Source organism: Salmo salar, chromosome ssa10, assembly GCF_905237065.1.
Source record: "Salmo salar chromosome ssa10, Ssal_v3.1, whole genome shotgun sequence".
Taxonomy (NCBI): domain Eukaryota; kingdom Metazoa; phylum Chordata; class Actinopteri; order Salmoniformes; family Salmonidae; genus Salmo; species Salmo salar.
This window is the reverse complement of record NC_059451.1, coordinates 23,926,802-23,938,764: the sequence shown is the minus strand read 5'-3', so window position 1 is coordinate 23,938,764 and position 11,963 is coordinate 23,926,802. Positions and strand designations below refer to the sequence as shown.

Here is an 11,963-nt window from a genome sequence, read left to right as displayed (position 1 = left end):
ATCTCTGTGTCTGTCTCTGTATCTCTGTGTCTGTCTCTGTATCTCTGTGTCTGTCTCTGTATCTCTGTGTCTGTCTCTGTATCTCTGTGTCTGTCTCTGTATCTCTGTGTCTGTCTCTGTATCTCTGTGTCTGTCTCTGGGTTTCTAGGTGTTGGTGGTGGCTGATGCTGCCATGCTGTGTCTCTGACAGTGTTTTCCTTTATGCCTGTGACAATATTGTGTATGTGTGTGTTCCTGACAGTCTGTCTGTGACAGTATATTGCCCGTGACTGACAGTCTGATACTCTGTGTCTGTGACATTGTGTGTGTGACTGACACTTCTCCTCAGTGACAGGCTCAGAGGTTGGGATTGTGTAGCTTTCTCCCAGTCATCATTCAAATACAATGCCTGTGTCAACCAATGGAATTCTGTCAACCGCTGCTATGGACTCTAACTTTCTCTCTCTCCTCTCTTCTACTACCCACCTCCTCTCTCTCCTCTCTCCTCCTACCCACCTCCCCTCTCTCCTCCTACCCACCTCCCCTCTCTCCTCCTACCCACCTCCCCTCTCTCCTCCTACCCACCTCCACTCTCTCCTCTCTTCTCCTACCCACCTCCACTCTCTCCTCTCTTCTCCTACCCACCTCCTCTCTCTCCTCTCTCCTCCTACCCACCTCCTCTCTCTCCTCTCTCCTCCTACCCACCTCCTCTCTCTCCTCTCTCCTCCTACCCACCTCCACTCTCTCCTCTCTCCTCCTACCCACCTCCACTCTCTCCTCTCTCCTCCTACCCACCTCCACTCTCCTCTATCCGTCTCTAGGTGAGAGTGCGATGAGGAGAGGAGCCAGAGAGTGAGGCGATGGGCTGCACCTCTGCTAAGCAGGTGTCGGCCGTGCCCAGCGATGAGGAGGGCCGGGGCAAGGCCTACAGCAACGGAGACCTCTTCACCGGTCAGTACACAGTACCATAAAGTACACAGTACCATAAAGTACACCCTCTACATTCCAGCCGCACCTGTAGCCCTCTCTATATACACCTTCGTGTCTAATCTCTCTCCACTCTATGGCAGCTGCTGACCAGGCTTCCTTTACCTGTAGAACATCTTCCCCATCTGTAGCATGTCCCGTAGAAATAGAATTACACGTCTGTAGCGTGTCCCGTAGAAATAGAATTACACGTCTGTAGCGTGTCCCGTAGAAATAGAATTACACGTCTGTAGCGTGTCCCGTAGAAATAGAATTACACGTCTGTAGCGTGTCCCGTAGAAATAGAATTACACGTCTGTAGCGTGTCCCGTAGAAATAGAATTACACGTCTGTAGCGTGTCCCGTAGAAATAGAATTACACGTCTGTAGCGTGTCCCGTAGAAATAGAATTACACGTCTGTAGCGTGTCCCGTAGAAATAGAATTACACGTCTGTAGCGTGTCCCGTAGAAATAGAATTACACGTCTGTAGCGTGTCCCGTAGAAATAGAATTACACGTCTGTAGCGTGTCCCGTAGAAATAGAATTACACGTCTGTAGCGTGTCCCGTAGAAATAGAATTACACGTCTGTAGCGTGTCCCGTAGAAATAGAATTACACGTCTGTAGCGTGTCCCGTAGAATTACACGTCTGTAGCGTGTCCCGTAGAATTACACGTCTGTAGCGTGTCCCGTAGAATTACACGTCTGTAGCGTGTCCCGTAGAAGAATTACACGTCTGTAGCGTGTCCACTCCACACACACTGGCCTGTTGGCTATGTTATCTGTGTTACCTCTCCTCTGGTCTCGCTCTATACCCAATCTCTATTCTACAAGGGCAGCTTAACTATTCCACCTTTTAGTCTGACTGTTTTTAAATGAGTACATCAGGCTATAGATTTTATAAATGAATGCCAAGTTGCTGACACAGAAAACATCAATATGTGTCATGTTACCCATCCTCTTCCTCCCTCCTACCCTGTGTGAATACTACTTGGTGCAGTAGCATCTAGGATAGCTGAGTGGTTTTGGTGTTCTGTCCTCTTAGTACTTCATGTTTTACATTTTACATTCACATTTTAGTCATTTAGCAGACGTTCTTATCCAGAGCGACTTACAGTAGTGAATGCATACATTTCATTTCATACATTTATTTATTAAATTTTTTTCTGTGCTGGCTCCCCGTGGGAATCAAACCCACAACCCTGGCGTTGCAAACACCATGCTCTACCAACTGAGCTACAGGGAAGGCCCAAAACAATAATGGTACAATTGTGCAACACATGAATACTGTATTTATGTGTTTGTTTATTTTCACACATTGGCCATAGATTAACACTACTATTAACTTTTTGAAAATGTGTTTCCGCCTGGTCTCGAACCGGGGACCTTTCGCATGTTAGGCGAACGTGATAACCACTACACTACGGACACTAGAGCTTGGACATGGAGAGAGAGGGTTAAGAAAGTGTATCTAGTTAACAGCATCAATTATAGCTGCTTGCTGGGCAGGCTGGGTGCTGTGGCTAGGATTAGAGAGATGGGATGAGGGATTAGAGACAGATTAAGAATTAGGAGCAACACGCTGGAATACCCACACCGGAAATGGCAGATGACGAGCCACGGGAGGCATCGGTCTGTTCTCCATCACTATATTCCTCCCTCCCTCGCTCTCTATCACTCTTTCCCTCCCTCTATTACTCTCTCTACGCCCTCCCTCTCTCTGTTGGACCCATAGTCATTGGTCTGACCTTTGTGCCTCTCTCTCTCCTTTTGACTTTCTTTCTGACCCTCCCCTGTCACTGACCCTCCCCCTTGTCACTCTGACCCTCCCCTGTCACTCTGACCCTCCCCCTTGTCACTCTGACCCTCCCCCTTGTCACTCTGACCCTCCCCCTTGTCCTACCCTCCCCTTGTCACTCTGACCCTCCCCCTTGTCACTCTGACCCTCCCCCTTGTCACTCTGACCCTCCCCCTTGTCACTCTGACCCTCCCCCTTGTCACTCTGACCCTCCCCCTTGTCACTCTGACCCTCCCCCTTGTCACTCTGACCCTCCCCCTATTAGTCACTCCTATTTTTCTTTTAAGGAATGGCTGCATCGTGACACTTGATTGGAGGAGGAAGGGAAATATTCTTTGAGAGAAGACGATGACGTGAATGAAAGATTCTCTTTTTCCCTTCTCGGTTCATCTATCTCCTCCTCCCTTTCCTCTCCAGGGCCTCACTTTCTTGTCTTCCTTCCTTCCTCTCCTTCTCTGTATTAAAACATCTCCCTTCTTCTTCTCCATGTCCTTCCCGGCTGTTCAACGACTCCCTCCATTCCGCTCCCCCTCCCTTTCCTTCCTCTCTCCCTTATCGCAGCATTGGGTCACGGCTCCCTGCCCTCCTCCATCCATCAATACCTTACTCACACAACAGGAAAGGCTGAGCTCCTTTACACAAACACTGGGGGAATGAGAGAAAATAGCAACACTTTCTGATTAAGTGTGTTGCCTTACTTGTTTGTTTTAGCACGTCACTTGTTGTCTTGTTGCAGTTGTACGATTTGATTTGTAGTGGGCCAGACTGTTGTGAGTGGGTGTATTGGTTGTGTTGTAGTTTATATATAGTCGCTATGGGGCTATTGTTGAATGGACATTCAGAACTGCGACTGCAATATGAATCCTCACGCAGCTCACTACATCATGTAATTCAGGACGTATCTAACTGATTTTACACTGAACAAAAATAGAAACGCAACAATTTCAAAGATTTTACTGAGGTACAGTTCATCTAATGAAATGACTGAACTTAAATAAACTAATTAGGTCCTAATCTATGGATTTCACATGACTGGGAATACAGATCTGCATCTGATGGTGTATTCAGATCCCTTCCCTTTCTCCACATTTTGTTACGTTACAGCCTTATTCTAAAACTGATTAAATACATTGTTTTCTTCATCAGTCTACACACAAATACCCCATACAGTGAAAACAGGTTTTTAGAAATGTTTGCTAATTTATTACAAATAAAATACCCCTTAATGACAGTGATAACAGAAATACCTTATGTAAATAAGTATTCAGACCCTTTGCTAGGAGAAAAGAAATTGAGCTCAGGTTCATCCTCTTTCCATTGATCATCCTTGATGTTTCTACACCTTGATTGGCGTCCACCTGTGGTAAATTAAATTGATTGGACATGATTTGGAAAGGCACACCCAGTTGACAGTGCATGTCAGAACAAAAACCAAGACATGATGTCGAAGGAATTGTCTGTAAAGCTCTGAGACAGGATTGTGTCAAGGCACAGATCTGGGGAAGTGTACCAAAACATTTCTGCAACATTGAAGCTCCCCAAGAACACAGTGGCCTCCAAAATTCTTAAATGGAAGAAGTTTGGAACCACCAAGACTCTTCCTAGAGCTGGCCTCCAGGCCAAACTGAGCAATCTAGGGAGAATGGCCTTGGTCAGGGAGGTGACCAAGAACCCAATGGTCACTTTGTCAGAGTTCCTCTGTGGAGATGGGAGAACCTTTCAGAAAGTCAACCATCTCTGCAGCACTCCACCAATCAGGCCTTTATTGTAGAGTAGCCAGACGGAAGCCACTCCTCAGTAGAAGGCACACAACAGTCCGCTTGGATTTTTCCAAAAGGCACCTAAAAGACTCTGACCATGAGAAACAAGATTCTCTGGTCTGATGAAACCAAGATTGAACTCTTTGGCCTGAATGCCAAGTGTCATGTCTGGAGGAAACATGGCACCATCCCTATGGTGAAGCATGGTGGTGGCAGCATCATGATGTGGGAATGTTTTTCAGTGGTAGGGACTGGAAGAATAGTCAGGATTGAGGATAAGATGAGTACAGAGGGATCCTTGATGAAAACCTGCTCCAGAGCACTCAGGATCTCAGACTGGGGTGAAGGTTCACCTTCTAACAGGACAACGACCCTAAGCACACAGCCTAGACAACACAGGAGTGGCTTCGGGACAAGTCTCTGAATGTCCTTCATAGAGGTCGACCGATTTAATCGGAATGGCCGATTAATTAGGGCCGATTTCAAGTTTTCATAACAATCGGTAATCGGTATTTTTGGGTACCGATTTGCCGAATATTTTATTTTTTATAATGCTTTTTTTTTTTTATTTTTTTTTTTACACACCTTTATTTAACTAGGCAAGTCAGATTAAGAACACATTCTTATTTTCAATGACGTCCTAGGAACGGGGGTTAACTGCCTTGTTCAGGGGGGATTAATTTTTGCAACCTTGGTTACTAGTCCAACGCTCTAACCACCTGCCTTACATTGCACTCCACGAGATGAGATGATAGTTTCCGGATTCGACCATATTAATGACCAAAGGCTCGTATTTCTGTGTGTTTATTATGTTATAATTAAGTCTATGATTTGATAGAGCAGTCTGACTGAGCGATGGTAGGCACCAGCAGGCTCGTAAGCATTCATTCAGACAGCACTTTCGTGCTAATGTATTTGAGGCTAAATTGATTTTATTGATGTATTATATTAAGTTAAAATAAGTGTTCATTCAGTATTGTTGTAATTGTCATTATCACAAATAAATTCAAAAAAATCGGCCGATTAATCGGCAGCGGCTCTTTTTTTGGTCCTGCAATAATCGGTATCTGCGTTTGAAAATCATAATCGGTCGACCTCTAGTCGTTCAGTGGCCCAGTCAGAACCCAGCCTTGAACCCGATTGAACATCTCTAGAGAGACCTGAAAATAGCTGTGCAGCAACACTCCCCATCCAACCTGACAGAGCTTCAGAGGATCCGCAGAGAAGGTGTGCCAAGTTTGTAGCATCATACCCAAGAAGACTCAACGCTGTAATCACTGCCAAAGGTGCTTCGACACAGTACCTTTTTTTCTTTTATACATTTGCAAAAATGTCTTAACCTCTTTTTGCTTTGTCATTATGGGGTATTGTGTGTAGATTGATGAGAGGGGTAACGATTTAATCCATTTTAGAATAAGGCTGCAATGTAACAAAATGTGGAAAAAGTCAAAGGGTCTGAATACATTCCAAACGCACTCTACCTTAAAAAAAAAGATGGGTGTGTGCATAAACAAAGTCACTATCTGGTGACCGTGCAGCACAACACATCTCCTTCACATAGACTTGATCAGGCTGTTGATTGTCGCCTGTGGAATTTTGTCCCACTCCTCTTCAATGGCTGTACGAAGTTTCTGGATATTGGCGGCAACTGGAACACGCTGTTGTACACGTCGCTTCAGAGCTATCTGGCCGGTACAGTTGAAAACGGGATTCATCCGTGAAGAGCACACTTCTCCAGCGTGCCAGTGGCCATCGAAGGTGAGCATTTGCCCACTGAAGTCGGTTACAACGCCGAATTGTAGTCAGGTCAAGACCCTGCTGAGGACGACGGGCGTGCAGATTTGCTGACAGTTTGTGCACAAATTCTTCAGTTTTGCAAACCCACAATTTCATCAGATGTCCGAGTGGCTGCTCTCAGATGATCCAGCAGGTGAAGAAGCCGGATGTGGAGGTCCTTGGCTGGCGTGGTTACATGCGGTCTGCGGTTGAGGCCAGTTGATCGTACTGCGAAATTCTCTAAAACAATGTTAGGGGAAGCTTATGGTAGAGAAATGAACATTTAATTGTCTGGTGGACATTCCTACAGTCAGCATGCCAATTGCACGCTCCCTCAACTTGAGACATCTGTGGCATTGTGTTGTGGCACAACTGCACATTTTATAGTGGACTTTTATTGTCCCCAGCACAAGGTGCACCTGTGTCATGATCATGCTGTTTAATCAGCTTCATGATATGCCACACCTGTCAGGGGGATGGATTATCTTGGAAAAGAAGAAATGCTCACTAATAGGGATGTAAACAAATGTGTGCAAAATGTTAAGCTAAATAATAAGCTTTTGCGCATATGTAAAATCTCTGGCTTCGTTTATTTCAGCATATGAAACATGTAATCAACAATTTACATGGTGCGTTTTATATTTTTGTACAGTATAGATTACGTGTGCATAAGAAACATCCTCTTTAGTCTTAAGCTGTAAGTAAAATGAGAGTAATAGTCTCTTCTAGTATGAGATCACATAAGCCCCTTTCATTTCGAAGTGGCTAGGAAAATAGTGGAGTACAGTGTTGTTACCTGGCCAGGCGGGCTTGCAGGGCAGTAATGATTCCTGGTCCGACATAGTATATTGTTAGGTAACCAACCCATTTTATTTATTTGAATGATACATCTCTTGATAAACTGGGTACATTTAAGATGGCATTAGCCTACTCACAATACAGGTGATTGCATATTCAATAGGAGTGTGTGCATTACATTGAGTTATTGAGCTTATTCTGACTGATCAGTTGAGTCAATGGTGCTACAGATGACAAACAATCTGTTTTGTCTTCCATGTGGGACTTACACTGAGTGGACAAAACTTTAGGAACCCCTTTCCATGATAGACTGACTAGGTTAAAGCTATGAACCCTTATTGATGTCACCTGTTACATCCACTTCAGTCAGTGTAGATGAAGGGGAGGCGACCATTTGAAGAAGGATTTTTAAGCCTTGAGACAATTGAGACATGGCTTGGGTGTGTGCCAGTCAGATGGTTAATGGGCATGACTAAATATTTTAAGTGCCTTTGAACAGGGTATGGTAGTAGGAGCCAGACGTACTGGTTTGAGTGTCAAGAACTGCAACGCTGCTGGGTTGTTCACACTCAACAGTTTCCTGTGTGTATCAAGAATGGTCCACCACCCAAAGGACATCCAGCCTTCTGGACACAACAGTGGGAAGCATTGGAGTCAACATGGGTCAGCATCCCTGTGGAACGTTTTCAACACCTTGAAGTCCGTGCTCCGACGAATATAGGCTGTTCTGAGGGCAAAAGGGGGTGCAACTCAATATTAGCAAAGTGCTCCTACTGTTTTATACGCTCTTGTGTATATTAGCGTACTGATCAACAACATTTGCATAGAAGCATCACTCCAGCATGTCACAACTGTATGGAAGGACATCATATAGGCACTGTTAGTTTGACAATCTAAATGAACATCTATTCAAGTGGGTCCAATGTCATGATTTGTGATCACAGACGCTTATTTTCAGTCATCTGTGATCTGGAAAAAGTATCAGCCAGGATGAAATTCAAAACAACTAATCTAGCCAGCTTGCTAGCATAGTAGCTAACACATCAGATGAAAGGGTTAGTTATCTGTAATCTTTGCTAACAGGTCACATAGCTTTCTGCTTAGCTAGCTAGCTTGCTTATTGCATGCATGTCCAGGCACGTCAGCACGAGCCTTATTATCACTGGATTAAACTAAACTGATACTTGCAACAGGAGTTGGATTTTGGTCAGTCTGTTAATCCGTTTCTCAGTACTGCACCTTTCTATTGGAGAACGAGCTAGCATGCTGCTGCTGGTCTTTCTATTGGAGAACGAGCTAGCATGCTGCTGCTGGTCTTTCTATTGGAGAACGAGCTAGCATGCTGCTGCTGGTTTTTCCCAAATCAAAGTTTATGTCGCCTGCGCCCAATACAACAGGTGTAGACCTTACAGTGAAATGCTTACTGACAGGCTCTAACCAACAGTGCAATTTTTAAGTAAAAAATAGGTATTAGGTGAACAATGGGTAAGTAAAGAAATAAAGGCAGTGAAAAATAACAGTAGCAAGGCTATATACAGTAGCAAGGCTATATACAATAGCGAGGCTATATACAATAGCGAGGCTATAAAAGTAGCGAGGCTATATACAGGCACCGGTTAGTTGGGCTGATTTGAGGTAGTATGTACTTGTAGATATGGTTAAAGTGACTATGCATATATGATAAACAGACAGTAGCAGTAGTGTAAAAGTGGGGGCGGGACAAAATGTAAATAGTCCGGATAGCCATTTGATTACCTGTTCAGGAGTCTTGTGACTTGGGGGTAAAAGCTGTTGAGAAGCCTTTTGGTCCCAGACCCAGCTAGACATTCCACGGCATCGTGCAGTGCTCGTGGCTCAGGCGGTGAGTGGTGACTGGCATAGCAGCAGTTTTGCTATGTAGATGGTCGATCGGCAAAGCCGATAGAGAAGGCCTGATAGACAAAAGGCCAATAGCGGCCCGATATATCGGCTCGGACCATAATCGGTCGTTCTCTATCAGACAGGGCAGGGTTAGTGTAAATGTTATGTCTGCTTCAGTCCTGTGGAGACAGAGTTTGAGCAGGGAGGGAGGGAGGGAGCCAGGCAGCCTGACCTGGCAGGGGCTCTGACTGGCAGACTGCAGAAAGGACAGAGTGACAGCCTGCCCTGACCACTCCACTCAGCCTGACTGGGAATGGACACACACTCCTGCTCAAACTGACACACACACTAGTTCCAACTGACACACAGCCACTCAGTCAGCTCTTAAAGGTCGACACAGAGCTCCAGCTCCTAATGAGAAACATGTCCACATTAGAGAATCAGTTTTTCTCAAAATAGAATCGCTTTCTCTGTCATTGTCCCTAAAATGGCCCTATCATCATCAAGACAAAGCAAGCAGCCCTGTCGCCTCTGTTTTCACCCCACCGTCTGTCACAGTCCGTGCCAGTGGAGACGCACACTCACTGACACACATCCACTTCAATATGGACAAATGTAGGCAACCTGGTCCCAGATCTATGTGCTTTAGCCAACTGCCTGTTATTGTTATTGTCATGCCATACAAGGACATACCTGGACAGATCTGGGATCAGGCTAAAAGAAGACAGATGAGAATAGATTTTTTTTTTTTTAATATCCATGCAATATAGTCATTTTCCTCTGTCCTTATAGGTTCATTCTTAATGTATTCATGTGCCCTTAATGTCTGCTCAGTGTTAGTCATGTTTCCTCCTGTTACCTGTCTCTGTTACTAAGCCACAGTGACTGATGGTTGATTCACGGTGTTGTTTGAGGTAGTGTGTGTAGGCGTGATCAGGCGGGCTGCTTCGCTCTGGCATGTTTACATTCCCCAGGCAGGAAGCAAAAGAGAACTACGCTTTCTTTCTCCTCCCTCTATCTCCATCCCCCGTCTCTCCTCATAGTTAGGCCTGTCTGCCCTCTAGGGTGTCTGATCTGATGTTGTCTTTCACACTGATGACGCACAGTGTGACACACACACACACAGGTGATACAGGTGTCAGGGAGGATGCTGCGTCTGAGGGACTGAAGCAGAGACAGATGAAGAGGATGGAGTGAGTGAGACCGTGTGAGGAGAGAGCGATGAATAGTGTGTGGGACGGTGAGAGGAGAAGGACTAGAACAGCATACAGACTGCAGAGACAATTCAAATAGACTGACTGCACATCCCAACCTCCCACTCCTTCCTATCAGTCTTATGAGTCTATTTCAGAGAGGGGGCCAAATACACAGAATCCAGCTGATGTGCGTGCGTGTGCTGCTTTATCAGAACTGTGGATATCTTCTCAGGAATATAGTTGCCTGTTTTTCTGTCCACTGTTGGGTGGGGTTTCTCTGTGTATGTGCAGTGCCACTCGTATGCAGGAGTAGTTTTATTTATCTAACTGTTCTCTCTGTTTTTCTCTCCGTACAGACGAGTACAAGATGAAGGGAGTGGAGGAGGTGAAGTACATGCGTGGAGAGGAGGACCGGGTGAACGCACGCAACCAGGAGAACCTGGTGAGAGAGGAGCGACCACACACACACACACACACACACGTAGTCTGACTGTTCATCAACACACAGAAAACACACCGTCCTCTTTGACATTCAATCAACACATGCAAACAGACAGCGTTTGTGCTAAATGCACCCATCCACAGAAGCCCCCCCCACCCAACACACACAGCCACGGTGCCTCCCGAGCAGGTAGAGACAACATGTAGGCCTGTATGGAATGTGGGAGTTTCACTAAAGGCTGTTTTAACCCCTTCCTTCATGGCCTATATTTTGTGAGCAATAGCTACGATTTATTCTTTCCTACAAACAATAAAATAACCCGGGGAAAAAGTGCACACCCTTTTGGATGAGGTAACGATTGAAGGAAAGGAATCAAAAGTCGAGAGGAATGAAAGTCCTACCCAACTATTGATTGATTTGTCATTTCAGTGTCTCTCTATTCCACCATTGTTGTGAATGTGCTGCCGTCGTCATAGTCACATTAGTTTCAACATATGCGACAGCTGGCTTAAAACATGCAGCAGAACAAATGTCATTTTCAGAAGTGACTTTTACTCTTTTTAGAAAGCTTAACGGGAACTACTCACAGGGGACTGTTTCTCACAGACGCACATTTTAATCCTGCCGAGTCAAAGTGCACACACACCAACAAATAGATTTATATCCATGAAATGCCTGTAGTGAGCATCCGCAGTAGCAGAGTGATCTGACGGCTGTGGAGAAGGCAGCTCCTAGTTTAAAACATGCTAGACCCTTGGCATGCCGTGCTCCTCCAACGCACAGCCAGCACCTCTAATGATCCAGGCCTGTGAGGAGGTTTTTCCCCTGGTCAGTCCCTTTTAGCATCCCAGCCAGCGTCTGGGTCCAGGCAAGAGCAGGGCAAACCAGGCTCTCATGCATGAGGCCTACATCTACATGGCAGCCTGTCTCTTCCCAGCACCAAGGCTCCAGCAGCAGGGGTAGGCAGCCTGTCTCTTCCCAGCACCAAGGCTCCTGCAGCAGGGGTAGGCAGCCTGTCTCTTCCCAGCACCAAGGCTCCAGCAGCAGGGGTAGGCAGCCTGTCTCTTCCCAGCACCAAGGCTCCAGCAGCAGGGGTAGGCAGCCTGTCTCTTCCCAGCACCAAGGCTCCAGCAGCAGGGGTAGGCAGCCTGTCTCTTCCCAGCACCAAGGCTCCAGCAGCAGGGGTAGGCAGCCTGTCTCTTCCCAGCACCAAGACTCCAGCAGCAGGGGTAGGCAGCCTGTCTCTTCCCAGCACCAAGACTCCAGCAGCAGGGTAGCAGCCTGTCTCTTCCCAGCACCAAGGCTCCAGCAGCAGGGGTAGGCAGCCTGTCTCTTCCCAGCACCAAGGCTCCAGCAGCAGGGGTAGGCAGCCTGTCTCTTCCCAGCA

At 46.1% G+C, this 11,963-nt stretch overlaps 1 protein-coding gene and 1 non-coding gene across 6 annotated transcripts in view; one reads left to right on the top strand and one right to left on the bottom strand.

Annotated features, from left to right (window-relative positions):
* LOC106613825 (uncharacterized protein C1orf21 homolog) overlaps positions 1–11,963 on the top strand; it is a 38,182-nt gene that overhangs the window by 23,301 nt on the left and 2,918 nt on the right. For all 5 annotated transcript variants that reach the window (XM_014216472.2, XM_014216475.2, XM_014216473.2 and 2 more), the window contains 2 exons: positions 801–930; positions 10,491–10,576. In XM_014216472.2, coding sequence (XP_014071947.1) covers positions 840–930; positions 10,491–10,576 — 177 coding nt within the window. In that variant the 5' untranslated portion in view covers positions 801–839. The remainder of the gene's footprint in view (positions 1–800; positions 931–10,490; positions 10,577–11,963) is intronic.
* Positions 2,305–2,377, bottom strand: trnav-aac (transfer RNA valine (anticodon AAC)). Its single transcript has one exon. It is a non-coding gene; the product is annotated as a tRNA-Val (tRNA).